The sequence below is a fragment of the Phaenicophaeus curvirostris genome, unplaced genomic scaffold (genome assembly GCF_032191515.1).
Source record: "Phaenicophaeus curvirostris isolate KB17595 unplaced genomic scaffold, BPBGC_Pcur_1.0 scaffold_315, whole genome shotgun sequence".
Lineage (NCBI taxonomy): Eukaryota > Metazoa > Chordata > Aves > Cuculiformes > Cuculidae > Phaenicophaeus > Phaenicophaeus curvirostris.
In genome coordinates this window covers 66584-86264 of record NW_027206922.1, presented here as the reverse complement: position 1 = coordinate 86264, position 19681 = coordinate 66584, and the positions used below count along the sequence as shown (strand labels likewise).

The 19681-nt window shown below is 58.6% G+C and overlaps 2 protein-coding genes across 2 annotated transcripts; one reads left to right on the top strand and one right to left on the bottom strand.

The window, feature by feature from the left end:
- The first annotated feature begins 15 nt into the window (after positions 1–15).
- LOC138734930 (INO80 complex subunit E-like) lies at positions 16–5660 on the top strand. Its single transcript, XM_069882752.1, has 7 exons — positions 16–131; positions 1030–1100; positions 1643–1695; positions 2370–2439; positions 2673–2742; positions 3562–3660; positions 3768–5660. The coding sequence occupies exons 1-7, from the start codon at positions 36–38 to the stop codon at positions 3915–3917; spliced, it is 609 nt and encodes a 202-aa protein (XP_069738853.1). The 5' UTR covers positions 16–35; the 3' UTR covers positions 3918–5660.
- Positions 5661–6270: 610 nt separating this feature from the next.
- LOC138734931 (myc-associated zinc finger protein-like) lies at positions 6271–10964 on the bottom strand. Its single transcript, XM_069882753.1, has 5 exons — positions 10877–10964; positions 9122–9783; positions 8889–8952; positions 7698–7869; positions 6271–6600 (listed from the first exon to the last, which is right to left on the bottom strand). The coding sequence occupies exons 1-5, from the start codon at positions 10910–10912 to the stop codon at positions 6509–6511; spliced, it is 1026 nt and encodes a 341-aa protein (XP_069738854.1). The 5' UTR covers positions 10913–10964; the 3' UTR covers positions 6271–6508.
- Between the last annotated feature and the right edge of the window lie 8717 nt (positions 10965–19681).

Here is a 19681-nt window from a genome sequence, read left to right as displayed (position 1 = left end):
GGGCGGCTTCCGCCCCACGTGACCCGCCGGGGGTGATGGCGGCGCTGAACGGGGCCGGGGAGGCTGAGGGCGGCGGCGGCTGCAAACGGCGCTACCGGGCGCTGAAGCGGCGCCTCAGGCTGCTGCTCTACGTGAGGGGAGGGGGAACGAGGGGAAAAGGGGAAAAGATGGGGCGAAGGAGGGGAGAAAATGGGGCAAAAGGGGGAAAAATGGGTTGGAAGTAGGGAAATGAGGGGAAAGGGGGCGAAAATGAGGGGAAAGGGGGCGAAAATGAGGGAAAAGGGGGCAAAAATGAGGGGAAGGGGGCGAAAATGAGGGAAAAGGGGGCGAAAATGAGGGAAAAGGGGCGAAAATGAGGGAAAAGGGGCAATGATGGGGTGGAAGAGGGAAAAATGGGTTGAAAGGGGGTAAAAATGAGGGAAAAGGGGGCAAAAATGAGGGAAAAGGGGGCAGTGATGGGGTGGAAGAGGGAAAAATAGGTCGAAAGGGGGCAAAAATGAGGTAAAAAAGGGAAAATGGGAAAAAAGGCAAAAAGGAGGAGAATCTGGTGAAAATGGGGTGAAGAGCAGAAAAAGATGGGGCAGAAGAGGGGTAAAAGTGAAAAAGGGCAAAGATGAGGTGAAAGGGAGCAAAGAAAGGGCGAAAAGGGGTAAAAGCAGAGCGAGATGGAGCAAAGACGTGGCAAAAAGGGGTGAAAAGTGAAAAAAAATTGTCAAAAAGTAGCAAAAATGGGGTTGTTGCCCGTTTTCACCACATTTTTTTTCCCTTTCACCCCATCTTTCTCCTTTTTTGCCCAATTTTTGCCCTCTTCTGGCAATTTTCATCCCATTTTTGCCCTTTTTCACCCCGTTTTTGTCTTTTCTGCGCGCTCCTCCCCTTCCTCGCTCTCAATTTTGCACTTTCCACCCCATTTCGCTCCTGGTGGGGGGGTATGAGGGGGTTTTACCCACAGTGGACTGGGGAGGGACCCCAAAATCGGGGCTGGGGAGTTTTGGGGGGTGCTGATCGTCCCCCTTTTCCTACCCCCAGGAGCAGGAGTGCTTCCAGGAGGAGCTGCGCCGTGCTCAGCGCAAACTCCTGAAGGTCTCAAGGGATAAAAGGTACCAAAAACCACACAAAATACCCCCAAAAAAGCCACTCACTGACCTACCACCTACAGCCCCTCAAATTCCAGCCCCGCAGCCCCCCAAAAACACCTCTTAACCCCACCCAGAGCCCCCACGAACCACCTCTTACCTTCCAGCCCCCCAAAAAACCTCTGAAGCCCCCAGATCCCCCCCCAAACACCCATCCCAGCCCCCCCAAAACACCTCTTACCCCCCGCAGAGGCCCTCAAAACTCATGTTACCCCCCGAGGGCCCCCCAAAAACACTTCTTAACCCCCCCCGAGCTCCCCAAAACCAACGCCTCACACTCCAGCACCCCAAAACCCCCCTCACAGCCCCCTGAAAACGCTTTAACCCCACACACGGTGCCCCAAAAACCTCTCTGAACCCCTCAGAGCCCCACAAAATGCTTTAACCCCCCCCCAGCACCCCAAAAACTCATCTGAACCCCTCAGAGCCCCCCCAAATCATCTCTTTCCCCCCACAAAAGGCCCCCAAAACCTTGGGGGTCCCTCACACCCTCTTTTTCCCCCCAGTTTTCTCCTGGACCGGCTGCTCCAGTACGAGAACGTGGATGATGACTCCTCTGGTAACGAACTCGTTAAACTGCCTCCATTTTGGGGTAGAATCTCTCAATTTTGGGGCAAACCCCAGATTTTTTTGAGCGAAAAATCAGAAATTTGAGGTAAAACCCCAAAATTTTGGGTTGGAACCCCCTAAATTCTGTGGTGGAATCCCTGAGTTTTTGGGGTAACGCCCGGAATTTTGGGGTATAATCCAGAATTCTGTGGTAAACCCCGTTTACGGGGGGTAAAAAGAGTTTTGGTGTAAAATAAAGGGTGTTTTGGGGTGGGGAGAACCCAAACTTTTGCGTAAAAACCCAAGTTTTTGAGCAAAACCCAGAATTTTGGGGTGAAAGGAAACATTTTGGTTGAGAAGCTCTGAATTTCGGGGTAGATGCTCTGAAGTTTTGGGTAAAACCCAGAATCTTGAGTTAAAAGCTATTTTGGGGTAAATAATGAGCATTTTGAGGCGGGGAACATGGAATTTTGAGGCGAAATCAGCTGTTTTAGGCAAAACATTCTCGATTTTGTGGAGAAAAACGGTACGGAAAGGGGAAATTTGAGTTATTTTAGGGAAAAACGCAGCAGTTTGTGGAAAAAAACGGGAGTTTGGGGAGAAATATGATTGTGGGGGGTGGAGACAACAGGGCAGCGTCCCTGGGTGGTGAATTTTAACCGTTTTCGCCTGGTTTTGCCTCAGATTCGGAGGCGACGGCGTCGTCTGAGAACAGCGACGGGGAGGGCGCGAAGGAGACGCCGCCTGCCAAGAGGTAAGATGGCGGCCGCCAGCATCAAAGATGGCGGCCGCCAGCATCAAAGATGGCCGCCCTCCCCTATGGCGCTGGGTCCGCGCCCCCTAAAATGGGGGCTGCCAGCACTTAAGATGGCCGCCAGTGGGGGTGGGTGGGGTCACAAAATGGCGGCGGGCGCTGCCATCACCCAAGATGGCGCCCGCCAGGCCCCGCCCCCACACGGTCTCTCTCTCTCTCTACCCCCCTTGCAGGCGCCGCTCGGCCTCCCCGCCCCCCCCCGGACCCGCCGCCCCCCCTCGGGCCCCCCCGGCGCCTTTCGCGGTGAGACACCCCATAGAGACCCCATAGAGACCCCACAGAGACCCATAGAGACCCCACAGCCCCATAGAGACCCCACAGAGACCCCTAAAGACCCCATAGAGACCCCTGGAGACCCACAGAGACCCAGAGAGACCCCATAGAGACCCATAGAGACCCCATAGCGACCCCATAGAGACCTTACAGCCTCATAGCAACCCCATAGAGACCCCATAGAGATCTTACAGCCCCACAGAGCCCCATAGAGACCCCATAGAGACCCTACGGCCCCACAGAGACCCCATAGAGACTCCATAGAGATTCTACAGCCCCATAGCGGCCCCATAGAGACCCTACAGCCCCATAGTGACCCCATAGAGACCCCATAGAGATCCTACAGCCCCATAACAGCCCCATAGAGACCCCATAGCGACCCTACAGCCCCACAGAAACCCGATAGAGACCCACAGAGGACCCCATAGAGACCCTACAGCCCCATAGCAACCCGATAGAGACCCCATAGAGATCCTACAGCCCCATAGAGACCCCGTAGAGACCCTACAGCCCCATAGCGACCCTATAGAGACCCCATAGCGACCCCATAGAGATTCTATAGCCCCATAGTGACCCCATAGAGACCCATAGACGCTCATAGAGACCCATAGGGACCAATACAGTCACATGGCCTGCCCCATAGCCTCACCCCCTACCCCATAACCACCCCCTAGCCCCACTCCCTGCCCCATAGCCACCCCCCCAGCCCCATAACCCCCCCCACCCCGTACAGGCCCCCCCGTAGCCCTGCCCCGCGGCGAGGGGGCCCCACTGACGCCCTCCCCCCAGGTGGGGTCCCCCTCCTTCTCCCCGTTCCCCGCGGAGACCCGGCCTGCCCGGCCCCGGCCCGGCCCCGCGCGGCGCCACCGCGGCTCCCGGCGACCCACGGTAACTTGGGGGGGCACTTGGGGGGCTGGGGGGGGGGCACTGGTGGGTCTGGGGGGGGGCGCGTTCGGAGCCGCGTGGGTCACCGGTGGGTCCCCCGTGGGTCGCAGGCGGCCCTGGCGCCCCCCGAGCCGCCCCCCACGCTGCCGCGGCGCCTCCTGAGCGACGGCCCCGAGGGCAGCGACGGTGACGGCGGCGACGGCGACAACGAGGACGACGACAACGGCGACGACGAGCTCGTTATCGACATCCCCGAGTGAGCCCCTCGTTAGCGACGTCCCCGAGCGAGCCCCTCGTTAGCGACATCCCCGAGCGAGCGGCCGGCGGGGGAGCCGCTGATCAATCGATCGATTGAGGGAGGGATCGGCCGTCCTGAGCGATCAGTTGAGTGAGTGGCGGCCCTGAGTGATTGGTTGATGAATTGAGTGATTGATTGAGTGATTGATAGCTGTAAGTGATGGATTGAGTGATGGATTGAGTGATGGATTGATTGATTGACAGCCTCGAGTGATTGATTGAGTGATTGACAGCTCTAAGTGATCGATTCAGTGATCAATTGAGTGATTGACAGCCCTGAGTGATTGCTTGATTAATTGAGTGATTGAGTGATCAATTGAGAGATTGACAGCCCTGAGTGATCGATTGAGTGATGGATTGAGTGGTTGACAGCCCTGAGTGATTGCTTGATTGAGTGATTGATTCAGTGATCGATTAAGTGATTGACAACCCTGAGTGATTGTTTGATTGAATGATTGATTCAGTGATCAATAGAGTGATTGACAGCCCTGAGTGATCAATTGATTGATTGATTGACAGCCCTGAGTGATCGACTGATTGAATGATTGATTCAGTGATCAATTGAGTGATTGACAGCCCTGAGTGATCGATTGATTGATTGACAGCCTTGAGTGATTGCTTGAGTGATTGATTCAGTGATCGAGTGATTGACAGCCCTGAGTGATCGACTGATTGAGTGATTGATTCAGTGATCAATAGAGTGATTGACAGCCCTGAGTGATTGATTGATTGAGTGATTGACAGCCCCGAGTGATTGGTTGATGAATTGAGTGATTGATCGAGTGATTGACAGCTCTAAGTGATCGATTGAGTGATGAATTGATTGACAGCCCTGAGTGATTGTTTGATTGAGTGATTGATTAACTGAGTGACTGACAGCCCTGAGTGATTGTTTGATTGAGTGATTGATTAACTGAGTGACTGACAGCCCTGAGTGATCGATTGATTGAGTGATTGACAGCCCTGAGTGATTGCTTGATTAATCGAGCAATTGATTCAGTGATCAATTGAGTGATCAACAGCCCCGAGTGATTGATTGAGTGATCGATTGATTGATTGTCAGCCCCAAGTGATGGACTGAGTGATCGATTGACAGTCCAAAGTGATTGATTAGAGTGATTGGCAGCCCCGAGCGCCTGATTGATTCATTGATTGATTCATTCCCCTTCCCTGAGGGGTTTAAGGGACGGGTGGACGAGGCGCTGAGGGACACGGGTTATTGATCGATGGGAATGGTTGGACTCATTGATCCTGGAGGAGTTTTCCAACCTGGTGATCCTGTGATCAGCAGCCCTGAGTGATCGATTGAGTGATTGATGAGTGATCGACAGCCCCAGGTGATCAGTTGAGTGAGTGATCAATGCCCTGAGACAATGGAGACGACGATGATCGATTGAGTGATTGATGAGTGATTGAGTGACAGCCCCAAAGCAATTGATCAGCGATCGATTGATCTACTGAGTGATCAGCAGCCCCAGAGCAATTGATTAGCAATCGATTGATTGATTGATGCGCGATCGATGGGCGCTGGCTCAGCTGGAGAAGGGGATTTGGGGGAAAAAAACCCGTTTCTGGTGAGAAAATGTCATTTTGGGGAAAAAATGGTGTCTAGAAGGGGAAAAAAAAGCATTTTTGTGTGGAAAAAACCTGAATTTTGGGGGAGAAAATGTAAAAACGGGGAAAAAAAGATGGTTTTGGTGGAAAAATGGTGTTTTTGGGGTGAAAATGATTGGAATTCTGAGAGGGGAAAAAATTGGGAGGGAAATTGGGGAGGAAAAGCGCAATTTGGGAGGAAAAAAGAAGAATTTGGGGAAAACTCAGCGGCTCTTTGGGGAAAACCCATTAGTATTTGGGGAAAAGGGATGGGATTTCTGAAAAACGAATTTTTGAGAGAAACCCCTGGAATTTTGAGGGAAACGCGGGGGAGACGGAAGGTTTTTTTGGGGGAAAATGGGATTTTGGGGGAAAACTTTGTGGATTGAGGAGGGAAAAAGGGAGGGACGGGGGGGAAAAAGGCGGATTTTGAGGAAAACTTTACAATTTTGTGGAGAAAACACGCAGCGTGGGAGGGAAAAAGCTGGAATTTTGTTCAAATGTGGGAAAATGGGGGGGAAAAACCTTATTTTGAGGTAAAAAATCTAGAAATTAGGGGGGGAGGTGGATTTTCCCGCCAAACAGAGGGGGCGTGGCCTCCCCAACCACGTGGTTCCTCTTGAGGCCCACGTGCTCATTCATAAAATCGAGGCCCCGCCCCCTCCGCCCCACGTGACCTCCCCAAGCCCCGCCCCCCTCCATTCATAAAACCTGGAGCTGCAGTGGTCATTGAGGGTCTTTATTGGCCCCCGTAGGCCCCGCCCCCTTTCTATGGGGCAGGGGGCGAGGGGGGGGGGGGGGGACGACACGCGCCGTGGGGCAGGGCCGGGGGGGGCTCCTGGATCCGTGGGGCTGGGGGGCGAGGGTCCTCGACGCCGCGGGGCTCCCGGATCCGTGGGGTTAGGGACGAGGGTCCTCGACGCCGTGGGTCGCCGACGCCGTGGGTCGCGCCGTGGGTCGCTCACCAGGCGGGGCCGGCGCTGGGCGCCCCCTCGAGGGGCAGCGCGGGGGCCGGGGGCGCGGGGGCCGCCATGGGGCAGGGCTCGGACGAGCCTGGGGGCGGCCGCGTGACCCACAGCGACCCATAACCACCCCCCCGCCCTGCCCCACAGCGACCCATAACTGCCCCTCCCTGCCCCATAGCGACCCCGCAGCGACCCACACATTCCCACCCTGCCCCACAGCGCCCTCCCCCACACACGCTATGGGGCAGCTCCCCTCCCCAAGGCTCTATGGGGCAGGATCCTCGTGCTATGGGGCAGGGGCTCTATGGGGCAGGATCCCCTGCTATGGGGCAGGACCCCAGGCTCTATGGGGCAGGATCCCAAAGCTCTATGGGGCAGGATCCCCTGCTATGGGGCAGGATCCCTGTGCTATGGGGCAGGGGCTCTATGGGGCAGGAACCTCACACCCTGGGGCAGGACCCCAGGCTCTATGGGGCAGGACCCCAGGCTCTATGGGGCAGGGGCTCTATGGGGCAGGATCTCAGGCTCTATGGGGCAGGATCCTAGGCCCTATGGGGCAGGAACCCCCATGCTATGGGGCAGGATCTCAGGCTCTATGGGGCAGGATCCTCGTGCTATGGGGCAGGGGCTCTATGGGGCAGGATCCCAGGTGCTATGGGGCAGGGGCTCTATGGGGCAGGACCCCAGGCTCTATGGGGCAGGATCCCAAAGCTCTATGGGGCAGGATCCCCTGCTATGGGGCAGGATCCCAGGCTCTATGGGGCAGGGGCTCTATGGGGCAGGAACCTCACACCCTGGGGCAGGATCCCAGGCTCTATGGGGCAGGATCCCCTGCTATGGGGCAGGACCCCAGGCTCTATGAGGCAGGATCCCAAAGCTCTATGGGGCAGGATCCCAAAGCTCTATGGGGCAGGATCCCAAGGCTCTATGGGGCAGGATCCCAAAGCTCTATGGGGCAGGATCCCAGGCTCTATGGGGCAGGACCCCAAAGCTCTATGGGGCAGGACCCCAGGCTCTCTGGGGCAGGATCCTCTGCCCCATAGAGCCGTGCCCCATAGAGCCTGGGGGCCCGTAGAGCCCGGGAGCTCATCCCAGCACCCCAGCGCCGTATCCCTGCCCCCCAGCATGGCAGAGCACCCCGTTCCGCGCCCCCCCTGCCCCCCGGCGGCCCTCCCGGCCCCCCACCTTTGTCGCAGAGGGCGCAGGCGTGGCCGGGGCGCTGCCCGTGCACCTTCATGTGGTCGGCGATGTAGGCGGCGCTCAGCAGCTTCCCGCACACGTGGCACGGCACCTTCTCCTCGTGCCGCACGGCGTGCGCCCGCAGGCGGTCCTTGGTGGCGAAGGCGGCCTCGCACGTCTGGGGGGGGGGGGCGAAGACGGGGAGCCGTGGGGCGCTACGGGGGCTCTGGGGGGTCCCTATAGGTCTCTACAGGGCCCCGTGGGGTCCTTATAGGTCTTTACGGGTCTCTACAGGTCCCTGTGGGGTCCCTATGGGTCTCTATGGAGTCCCTGTATGTCTTTACGGGTCTCTACGGGTCCCTGTGGGGTCCCTATAGGTCGCTATGGGTCCCTGTGGGGTCCCTATAGGCCTTTATGGGTCTCTGTGAGTCCCTGTGGGGTCCCTATAGGTCTCTATAGATCCCTGTGGGGTCCCCATGGAGTCCCTATAGGTCTTTATGGGTCTCTGTGAGTCCCTGTGGAGTCCCTATAGGTCGCTGTGGGTCCCTGTGGGGTCCCTATAGGTCTCTATGGATCCCTGTGGGGTCCCTGTGGGGTCCCTATGGAGTCCCTATAGGTCTTTATGGGTCTCTACAGGTCCCTGTGGGGTCCCTATAGGTCGCTATGGGTCCCTGTGGGGTCCCTATAGGCCTTTATGGGTCTCTCTGGGGCCCTGTGGAGTCCCTATAGGTCTCTATCGGTCCCTGTGGGGTCCCTATGGGTCCCTATAGGTCTTTATGGATCCCTGTGGAGTCCCTACAGGTCTCTATGGGTCTCTACAGGTCCCTGTGGGGTCCCTATAGGTCTCTGTGGGTCTCTACGGGTCCATGTGGGGTCTCTATGGGTCCCTGTGGGTCGCTATGGATCCCTGTGGAGTCCCTATAGGTCTTTATGGGTCCATGTGGGGTCCCTATGAGTCCCTGTGGAGTCCCTATAGGTCTTCAAGGGTCTCTATGGGTTCCTGTGGAGTCCCTATAGGTCTCTATCGGTCTCTACGGGTCTATGTGGGGTCCCTATAGGTCTCTGTGGGTCCCTGTGGGGTCCCTATAGGCCTTTATGGGTCTCTGTGGGTCCCTGTGGGGTCCCTATAGGTCTTCACGGTCTCTATGGGGTCCCTATAGGTCTCTACGAGTCCGTACGGGCCCCTGTGGGTCTCACCTGGCACTTGAAGGGCCGCTCCGTGCTGTGCACCTGCCTCACGTGGCTGTTGAGGTGGTCGGGCCTGGGGGGGGGGAAACATCCAGCTGCTCCCAGTGCTCCCAGTTCAGACCAGTGTCCCCCCCACCTCCCATCCCCTCACCGGGAGAGGCTCTTCCCACAGTGGCTGCAGCCGTAGGGCCCCCCAGTCCCTCCCAGTGCCCCCCAGTGCCCCCCATTCCCCACCCCCTCACCGGGAGAAGCTCTTCCCGCAGTGGCTGCAGCCGTAGGGCTTGTGGACGGCGCCGTCGTGGCAGCGCACGTGGTAGCTCATGCGGTCCTTGCGCTTGAAGCGCTGCTGGCACACGGGGCACTGGTAGGGCTTCTCGTCCGAGTGCGACAGCTTGTGCCGGTTGAGGTGGTAGACGTCGCGGAAAGCTTTGCCGCACATCTCGCACGCGTGGCTCTTGCGAGCTCTCTTGGGCAGCGCCGACGAGGCCGAGGGCGACGCCGCCGCCGCCGCCGCCGCCTCCGCCGCCAGCCCGGAGACGCTCAGCAGGCTGAGAGGAACCATCGTGGGCATCTTCATGGGCGCCGGGCGCGGCGGGCGGGCGCCGCTGTGGATGGCCTCGTGCCGGCGCAGGTTGTAGCCGTTCTTGAACTCCTTGGCGCACAGCGAGCAGATGTAGGGCCCTTTGCTCTTGGATTTGCGCGGCGGCTCCGGCGGCGCCGGAGGAGGAGGAGGAGGTGGCGGAGGAGGTGGTGGTGGTGGAGGAGCTGGGACGGCATCGGGCACGGCCGGAGGGGGCTTGAGCGCGGCGGCGTCCACCGTGGTGGCATCCGGCGGCGTGGGGAGAACCGGGAGGAGCTCCACCTGCAGCGGCTCCGCGGACGGGGCCGGAGGCGGCGCGGCCGCCTGGAGGGGACACGGTCACCGGGGACACCAGAACCAGCAGCTCCGGCACTCGCGGTGGCACCAGGGACACCAGTGTCACCAGAACCAGCAGCTCCGGGGCCACCAGTATCACCAGAACCAGCAGCTCTGGGGCCACCAGTGTCACCAGAACCAGCAGCTCCGGCACTCGCGGTGGCACCAAGGATGCCAGAACCAGCAGCTCCGGCACTCGTGGTGGCACCAGGGCCAGCAGCTCCGGGGCCACCAGCGTCACCAGAACCAGCAGCTCCGGCACTCGTGGTGGCACCGAGGCCACCAGCATCACCAGAACCAGCAGCTCCGGCACTTGCGGTGGCACCAGGGCCACCAGTGTCACCAGAACCAGCAGCTCCGGAGCCACTAGCGTCACTAGAACCAGCAGCTCCGGCACTTGTGGTGGCACTGGGGCCACCAGGGCCACCAGTGTCACCAGAACCAGCAGCTCCGGAGCCACCAGTATCACCAGAACCAGCAGCTCCGGCACTCATGGTGGCACCAGGGCCACCAGCGTCACCAGAACCAGCAGCTCCAGCACTCGTGGTGGCTCCAGGGACGCCGTCTCTGCCCCCCAGTACCACCAGTGCCCCCAGTATCACCCCTGTGAGCATCACCAGCTCTCCCAGTGCTCCCATTATGGCCAGTGTAACCCCGTCTCCATCCTCCAGTGCTCCCAGTATGACCAGTATGACACTGTCTCTGGCCCACAGTGCCACCAGTGCCTCAAGTACCCTCATTGTGAGTATCACCAGTGCTCCCAGTATGGCCAGTACAACGCTGTCTCCATCCTCAGTGCCACCAGTGCCCCCAGTATCCCCACTATGAGCATCTCCAGCACCCCCAGTGCTCCCAGTATCCCCACTATGAGCATCACCAGCGCTCCCAGTCCGGCCCCCTGAGCATGCGCGCCGCGGCCCCCATCCCCTCCATTCCCCCCAGCGCTCCCAGTCCCCCGCTGTTCCCGCCCTCCCAGCGCTCCCAGTACCCCCCCCCCCCACCCCTAACCCCCCCCTCCCCCCCCTCCCCCCCCCCCACCATCCCCCGTTCCCGCCCCCGCCCCTCCCCCCCGGGGCGGTACCTGGAAGATGAAGCTGCTCCAGTTCGCGGGGTCCATGGCGGGGCCGGAGGGGGCGGTGGGACTAAGGGGGGGGTGGGGTGGGGTGGGGTGGGTGAGGGGTGGGTGGGGGGGGGGGGCGGGGGGCGAGCCGGGAAGGGGAGGGGGGAGGGGAGGGGCGGGGGGGGCGCGCGCGCAGAGCGAGGGGAGGAGGAGGAGGAGGAGGAGGGGGGGAGGGGAGGGAGGAGGGAGGGAGGGGGGGGGGGTGGGGAGCGGCCTGAGCCCCCGCCCTGCGCGCGAGCCCCTCCCCGCCCCGAATGGCGCCGCGCCCCGCGCTGCCCCCGCCTTTATATAGCGGGGGGGGGGGGGTGTGTGTCACGTGACGCGGGACACGCCCCCCCTCTCCGGCCGCCGCGCGCCGCTCGGGCCACGTGACCTTCCGCTCACAATAACCCCCCCCCCCACCCCCCTACTTCTTCCCGCGCGCGCCCCCCCCCCCCCGCTAAAGGCGCGGACGGGATCACGTGATCGGAGGGACACGCCCCCCCCGCCGCCGCGCGCCGCTCGGGCCACGTGACCTTCCGCGCCAACCCCCTCACGCGAATCACGTGACCCGCGTTTAACGGGGGGGGTGTGGGTCATGTGACGCACGGGATGGACACGCCCCCTCCCGCCGCTCGCACCACGTGACCCACCCCCCCGCGCGCGCGCGCGCCCCCCCCCCCCCCCCCGCCTTTTATAAGGGCGGAGAGGTCACGTGGCCAAAGGGAGGGACACGCCCCTCCCGCGCTCGCACCACGTGACCCCCCGCGCTTTCCCGCCATTTTTTCCAGCCCAGGCGCCCGCCGCCATTTTGTCACGAGGCGGCGGCCATTTTGTGTCACGAGAGCCCATCTCGACCCCCCCCCACACCCCGTTTCTGCACCTTTCTGCACCCCCCTGGCTAACAGCGGGGGGGTTCGGGGGGGATTCATGATTATTGTGATCAGCTTATAGAATGTTCCTTCCCCTCAGAGCGCTGGGCCCCCTCCCTGAGGGCTCGCTCCTCCCTGAGGGCTCCCTCCTCCCTGAGGGCTCCTCCTGCACAGAACCACCCCCATCCCCACACAACCAAACTTCAAACTCAAAAACAGCTTAAAACACGACTTAAACTCAAAGACAAAACATTCACCGCTTCACGATTGCCGCTGACACGCATCTCCTTAACGCCCGTTCTCACAGGGGCCTCTACAGCCCTTAAGGGAATTCGAGGACCCCTCTTGGATCCCCACGACCCCTTCATAGACCCCCCCAAAAGCGCTAAGGGACGTGCTGAACACTGACCCCCCCCGACCATTCTGGAGTCCCCAGGGCCCTTCTAAATGCCCCCAGACCCTTCTAGAGCCCCTCGTGTCCCTTCTAAAAGCCCCCAGACCGATTGAGAGCACTCCAGGGCTCTTCTAAAGGCCCCCAGACCCTTCTAGAGAAACTCAAGACCCTTCTAAAGGACCCCAAACCCTTTTAGAGACCCCCAGACTCTTCTAAAGGCCCCCAGACCATTCTAGAGTCCCTCACATCCCTTCTAAGGGTCCCCAGGCCGTTCTAGAGCCCCCAGGGCCATTCTAAAGGCCCCAACACCCTTCTACAGCCCCTCATGTCCCTCCCGTAAGCCCCTAGAACCTTCTAGAGTACTCCAGAGCCCTTCTAAAGGCCCCCAGACCCTTCTAGAGCCCCCCAGGGCCCTTCTAAAGGCATGCAGACCCTTCTAGAGCCCTTTATGTCCTTTCTAAAGACCCCTAGACCCTTCTAGAGCAATCCAGAGCCCTTCTACAGGCCCTCAGGCTCTTCTAAAGCACCCCTGAGCCCTTCTAAAAGCCCCTAGACCCTTCTAGAGACTCCAGAGCCCTTCTAAAGGACCCCAGACCCTTCTAGAGTCCCTCATGCCCCTTCTAAGGGCCCCTAGATCCTTCTAGGGCCCTCCAAAGCAATTCTAAAGGCTCCCAAACCCTTCTTGAGCCTCCCCGAGCCCTTCTGAAGGCCCCCAAACTATTCTAGAGCCCCTCTCACCCCTTCTAAGGGCCCCCAGACTCTTCTAGAGCCCCCCTGAGCCCATCTAAAGGCCTCCAGATCCTTCTAGAGCCCCTCTGGACAATTCTAAAGGCCCCTAGACCCTTCTAGAGCCCCCCTGGCCCATTTTAAAGGACCCCAGACCCTTCTAGAGGGCTCCAGAGTCCTTCTAAAGGCCCCCAGACCCTTCTAGAGCGCCTTTGGACCCTTCTTAAGGCCCCCAGACACTTCTAGAGCACCTGACGTCCCTTCTAAGGGCCACCAGACCCTTCTAGAGTCCTCCAGGGTGCTTCTAAACACCCCCAGACTCTTCTAGAGCCCCCCTGAGCCCTTCTAAAAGCCCCCAGACCCATCTAGATTGCCTCTTGACCCTTCTTAATGCCCCCAGACCATTCTAGAGCCCCTCACATTCCTTCTAAAGGCCCCCAGACCCTTCTAGAGCTCTGCAGAGCTTTTCTAAAAGCACCCAGACCCTTCTAGAGCCCCCCAGGGACACTCTAAAGGCCCCCAGACCCTTCTAGAGCCCCCCCCGAGCCCTTCTAAAGGCCCCCAGACCATTCTTGATCCCCTCATGTCCCTTCTTAAAGCCCCCAGACCCTTCTAGATCCACACAGGGCCCTTCTAAAGCCTCCCAGATCCTTCTAGAACCCCTCAATGCCTTTCTAAAGGCCCCCAAACCATTCTAGAGCCCAAGAAGGCCCATCTGAAGGCCTCCAGACCCTTCTAGAGCCCCCCTGAGCCCTTCTGAAGGCCCCAGACACTTCTAGAGCCCCCCCCGAGCCCTTCTAAACGCCTCCAGACACTTCTAGAGCTCCCCAGGCCCATTCTGAAGGCTCCCAGACCTTTCTAGAGACCCCCAGAGTCCTTCTAAAGGCCCCCAGACCTTTCTAGAGCCCTCCAGAGCTCTTCTAAAGGCCTCCAGACATTTCTAGAGCGCCTCTGGACCCTTCTTAAGGCCCCAAGACCCTTCAAGAGCAACTGACGTCCATTCTAAAGGCCCCCAGACCGTTCTAGAGCCACCCAGGGTGCTTTTAAAGGCACCCAGACTCTTCTAGAGCCCCTCAGGGTGCTTCTAAAGGCCCCCAGACCCTTCAGGAGCCCTCCAGAGCCCTTCTAAAGGCCCCCTAACCCTTCTAGAGCCCCCCTGAGCCCTTCTAAAAGCCCCAAGAACCATCTAGATTGCCTCTTGACCCTTCTTAATGCCACCAGACCATTCTAGAGCCCCTCACGTTCCTTCTAAGGGCCCCCAGACCCTTCTAGAGCTCTGCAGAGCCTTTCTAAAAGCACCCAGACCCTTCTAGATCCCCCCGAGCCCATCTAAAGATCTCCAGACCTTTCTAGAGCACCTCCGGACTATTCTAAAGGCCCTCAGACCCTTCTAGAGGACCACAAAGTCCTTCTAAAGACCCTCAGACCTTTCTAGAGCCCGCCAGGTCCCTTCTAAAGGCCCCCAGACACTTCTAGAGCCCCCCAGGGACCATCTAAAGGCCCCCAGACCCTCCTAGAGCACCTGACGTCCTTCTAAGGGCCCCCAGACCCTTCTAGAGCCTCTCACGTCCCTTCTAAAAGCCCCCAGACTTTTCTAGAGTCCCCCAGGGTGCTTCTAAAGGCCCCCAGACCCTTCGAGAGCCACCCAGAGCCCTTCTAAAGGCCCCCAGACTATTCTACATGTCCTCTGGACCCTTTTTAAGCCCCCCAGACCCTTCTAAAGCCCCCACGAGCCCCTCTAAAGGCCCCCAGACCCTTCTAGAGCCCCTCAGTGCCCTTCTAAAGGCCCCCAGACCCTTCTAGAGCGCCTCTGGACCCTTCTTAAGGCCCCCAGACCCTTCTAGGGCACCTGACGTCCCTTCTAAGGGCCCCAAGACCCTTCTAGAGGCCCCCAGATTCCTTCTTGAGGCCCCCAGACTCCTTCTAAAGTCGCTCAGACCGTTCTACAGCCCGCCAGAGACCTTCTAAAGGCCCCCAGACACTTCTAGAGCACCTGACGTTCCTTTCTAAGGGCCCCCAGACCATTTTAGAGCCCCCCAGGGTTCTTCTAAAGGCTTGCAGATCCTTCTAGAGCCCCCCAGGGTGCTTTTAAAGGCCCCCAGATTCTTCTAGAGCCCTCCAGAGCCCTTCTAAAGGCCCCCAAACCATTCTAGAGCCCAAGAAGGCCCATCTGAAGGCCCCCAGTCCCTTCTAGAGCACTCCTGAGCCCTTCTGAAGGCCCCAGACACATTTAGAGCTCCCCAGGCCCATTCTAAAGGCCCCTAGACCTTTCTAGAGGCACCCAGAGTACTTCTGAAGTCCCCCAGACCCTTGTAGAGCCCCCCCAGAGCTCTTCTATAGGCCTCCAGGCACTTCTAGAGTCCCCCTGAATCCTTCTAAAGGCCTCCAGACCATTCTAGAGCACCTCTTGACCCTTATTAATGCCCCCAGACCATTCTAGAGCCCCTCATATTTTTTCAAAGGGCTCCCAGACCCTTCTAGTGCCCTGCAGAGCCTTTCTAAAAGCACCCAGGCCCTTCTAGAGCCCCCCAGGGACCCTCTAAAGGCCCCCAGGCACTTCTAGACCCCTCCAGAGCCCTTCTAAAGGCCCCCAGACCCCTCTAGAGCTCTCCAGAGCCCTTCTAAAGGTGCCCAGACTGTTCTTGAGCCCCTCATGTCCCTTCTTAAAGCCCCCAGACCCTTCTAGATCCACACAGGGCCCTTCTAAAGCCTCCCAGATCCTTCTAGAGCTCCTCAATGCCATTCTAAAGGCTCTCAAACCATCCTAGAGCCCAAGAAGGCGCATCTGAAGGCCCCCAGACCCTTCTAGATCACCTCTTGACCCTTATTAATGCCCCCAGACCCTTCTAGAGCACCCCAGGCCCATTCTGAAGGCCCCCAGACCTTTCTAGAGCCCTCCAGAGCCCTCCTAAAGGCACCCAGACACTTCAAGAGCCCTACAGAGCCCATCTAAAGACCTCCAGATCCTTCTAGAGCCCCTATGGACAAATCTAAAGGCCCCTAGACCCTTCTAGAGTCCCCCAGGCCCATTCTAAAGGACCCCAGACCCTTCTAGTGGCCTCCAGAGTACTTCTAAAGGCCCTCAGACCTTTCTAGAGCCCACCAGGTCCCTTCTAAAGGCCCCCAGACCCTTCTAGAGCACCTGACATCCCTTCTAAGGGCCCCTAGACCCTTCTAGAGCCCCCCGGGTGCTTCTAAAGGCCCCCAGACTCTTCTAGAGCCCTCCAGAGCCCTTCTAAAGCCCCCCTGACGCTTCTAGAGCCCCCCCAGAGCCTTTCTAAAGGCCCCCAAACCATTCTAGAGCCCAAGAAGGCCCATCTGAAGGCCCCCAGACCCTTCTAGAGCCTTCCAGAGCCCTTCTAAAGGCCCCCAGACACATCTAGAGCACCCCCCAGCCCTTCTAAAGGCCTGCAGACCCGTCTAGAGCCCCCCCGGCTCATTCTAAAAGACCCCAGACCCTTCAAGAGGCCCCCAGATTCCTTCTAAAGGCCCTCAGACCTTTCTAGAGCCCACCAGGTCCCTTCTAAAGGCTCCCAGACCTCTCTAGAGCCCCCCAGGGACCATCTAAAGGCCCCCAGACCCTCCTAGAGCACCTGACGTCCCTTCTAAGGGCCCCCAGACCCTTCTAGAGCATCTCACGTCCCTTCTAAAAGCCCCCAGACCTTTCTAGAGTCCCCCAGGGTGCTTCTAAAGGCCCCCAGACCCTTCGAGAGCCCCCCAGAGCCCTTCTAAAGGCCCCCAGACCCTTCTACATGTTCTCTGGACCCTTTTTAAGCCCCCCCGACCCTTTTAGATGCCCCACGAGCCCTTCTAAAGGCCCCCAGCCCCTTCTAGAGCCCCTCAGGGCCATTCTCTATGCCCCCAGACCCTTCTAGAGCCCCCCAGAGCCCTTTTTATAGCCCCAAGACCCATCTAGATCGCCTCTTGTCCCTTCTTAATGCCCCCAGACCATTCTAGAGCCCCTCACGTTCCTTCTAAGGGCCCCCAGACCCTTCTAGTGCCCTGCAGAGCCTTTCAAAAAGTGCCCAGGCCCTTCTAGAGCCCCCCATGGACCCTCTATAAGGCCCCAAGACACTTCTAGAGCCCCCCCAGGGCTACTCTAAATGCCCCCAGACCATTCTAGAGCTCCTTATGTCCCTTCTTAAAGTCTCCAGACTCTTCTCGAGCACTTCAGTGCCCTTCTAAAGGCCCCCAGGCCATTCTGGGTCCCCCAGAAGGGATATGAGGGGCTCTAGAACGGTCTGAGGGCCCTTAGAAGAAACAGGAGGTGCTCTAGAAGGGTCAGGGGGTTATAAAAAGGGTCCAGAGGCGCTCTAAAAGGGTCTGAGGGCATTTAGAAGGGACCTTGAAGGCTCTAGAATGGTTTGGGGACTTTTAGACAGGCCCTGGGGAGCTCTAGAAGGGTCTGGGGGCCTTTAGAATTGTCCAGATGGGCTCTAGAAGGGTCTGGGGGCCTTTAGAAGTGCTCTGGGGATCTCTAGAGGCCTTTAGAATGGCTCTAGGGGGCTCTAGAATTGTCTCGGCACTTTTAGAAGGGCTCTAAGGGCCTCTAGTAGGGTCTGGGAGCCTTGAGAAGTGTTCACAGGCACCGTAGAAGAGTCTGGGGGCTTTTAGAAGGGCTCTAGGGGGCTCTAGAAGGGTTTGGGGGCCTTTAGAAGGGTCTTGAGGGGTTCTAGAAGGGCCCTGGGAGGCTCTAGAAGGGTCTGGGGGCCTTTAGAAGCGTTCCGAGGGGCTCTAGAATAGTCTGGGGGCTTTCAGAAGGGACATGAGGGGCTCTAGGATGGTCTAGATGCATTTAGAAGGGACATGAGGGGGTCTAGAAGGGTCTGGGGGCCTAAAGAAGGGCCCTTGGGGGCTCTAGAAGGGTCTGGGGGCCTTTAGAAGGGCTCAGGGAGGATCTAGAAGGGTCTGGAGGCCTTTAGAACGATCCTGGGGGTCTCTCGAAGGGTCTGGGGGCCTCTAGAAGGGTCTGGGGGCCTTTTGAGTGGCTCGGGGGGGCTCTAAAACGGTCTGGGAGCCTTAAAAGGGGTCCAGAGGGCCACTAGAAGGGCCTGAGGGCCTTCAGAAGGGCTCTAAAGGGCTCTAGAGGGATCTGGGGACCTTTAGAAGGTCCCTGGGAAGCTCTAGAAGGGTCTAGAGTCCTTTAAAAAGGCCCTGGGGGCTCTAGGAGGGTCTGGGGGAATTTCGAATGGCCCCGGGGGGGCTCTAGAAGGGTCTGGGGGCGTTTAGAAAGGACATGAGAGGCTCTAGAACGGTCTGAGGGCCCTTAGAAGAAACATGAGGGGCTCTAGAAGGGTCTGGGGGTTTTAAAAAGGGTCCAGAGGCGCTCTAAAAGGGTCTGAGGGCATTTAGAAGGGACCTTATGGGCTCTAGAATGGTTAGGGGACTTTTAGAAGGATCCTGGGGGGCTCTAGAAGGGTCTGGGGGCCTATAGAAGGGACATGAGCAGCTCTAGAAGTGTCTGGGGGTCTTTAGAAGGTCTCTGGGGGGCTCTAGAAGGGTCTCGGGGCCTTTAGAATGGTCCGTATGGGCTCTAGAAGGGTCTTGGAGCTTTTAGAAGGGCTCTGGGAGGCTCTAAACGGGTCTGGAGGCTTTTAGAAGGGACGTAAGAAGCTCTAGAAGGGTCTGGGGGCCTTTAGAACTGTCCAGAGGGTCTCTAGAAGGGTCTGGGGGCTTTCAGAAGGGACATGAGAAGCTCTAGAAGGGTCTGGGTGCCTATAAAAGGGCCCTGGGTGGGCTCTAGAAGGGTCTGGGGGCTTTTAGAAAGGACATGAGGGGCTCTAGAATAGTCTGAGGGCCCTTAGAAGAAACATGAGGGGCTTTAGAAGGGTCTGGGGGTTTTAAAAAGGGTCCAGAGACGATCTAAAAGGGTCTGAGGGCATTTAGAAGGGACCTTATGGGCTCTAGAATGGTTTGGGGACCTTTAGAAGGTCTCTGGGGGGCTCTAGAAGGGTCTGGGGGCTTTTAGAAGGGACGTGAGAAGCTCTAGATGGGTCCAGGGGCCTTTAGAAGGTGTCTGGGGGGCTCTAGAAGAGTCTGGGCATCTTTTGAAGGGTCTTGAGAGTTTCTAGAAGGGTCCGGGGGCTTTTAGAAGGGCCCTGGGGTCTCTAGAAGGGTCTGAGGGCCTTTAGAAGGGCCCTGGGGGCCTTTAGAACTGTCCAGAGGGTCTCAAAAGGGTCTGGGGGCCTTTAGAACTGTCCAGAGTGTCTCAAGAAGGGTCTGGGAGCTTTTAGAAGGGCTCGTGGGGGCTCTAGGTGGATTTGGGGTCTTTCAAAAGGGTCCAGAGGGCCTCTAGATGGGTCTGGGGGCCTTTAGAAGCATCCCGAGGGTCTCTAGAATGGTCAGGGGGCTTTTGAAGAGCCGTAGGGGTCTCTAGAATGGTCTGGGGGCTTTCAGAAGGGACATGAGGAGCTCTAGAATGGTCTAGCTGCATTTACGAGGGACATGAGGCGCTCTAGAATGGTCTAGGGGCCTTTAGAAGGTCTCAGGAGGGATCTAGAAGGGTCTGGAGGCCTTTAGAACGATCCTGGGAGTCTCTAGAAGGGTCTGGGGTCCTTTAGATGGGTCCAGAGGGGCTCAGAATGGTCTGGGGGCCTTTAGAACGATCCTGGGGGTCTCTAGAAGGGTCTGAGAGCCTTAAAAGGGGTCCAGAGGGCCACTAGAAGGGTCTGAGGGCCTTTAGAAGGGCTCTAAAGGGCTCTAGAATGGTCTGGGGGCCTTTAGAAGGGCCCTGGGAGGCTCTAGAAGGGTCTGGAGTCCTTTAAAAAGGCTCTGTAAGGATCTATAAGGCTCTGG

Excerpts from the sequence above, each read along its gene's own strand:
- LOC138734931 (XM_069882753.1), bottom strand. The coding sequence starts at position 10,912 with ATGGACCCCGCGAACTGGAGCAGCTTCATCTTCCAG. Across the intron at positions 7,870-8,888 it reads AGCGGCCCTTCAAGTGCCAG|ACGTGCGAGGCCGCCTTCGC; the intron begins GTGAGACCCACA and ends CCCCCCCCCCAG. Across the intron at positions 6,601-7,697 it reads CTGCGCCCTCTGCGACAAAG|GCTCGTCCGAGCCCTGCCCC; the intron begins GTGGGGGGCCGG and ends GGCCGCCCCCAG.
- LOC138734930 (XM_069882752.1), top strand. The coding sequence starts at position 36 with ATGGCGGCGCTGAACGGGGCCGGGGAGGCTGAGGGCGGCGGCGGCTGC. Across the intron at positions 2,743-3,561 it reads CCCCCCCGGCGCCTTTCGCG|GTGGGGTCCCCCTCCTTCTC; the intron begins GTGAGACACCCC and ends CCCTCCCCCCAG. Across the intron at positions 3,661-3,767 it reads GCGGCTCCCGGCGACCCACG|GCGGCCCTGGCGCCCCCCGA; the intron begins GTAACTTGGGGG and ends CGTGGGTCGCAG.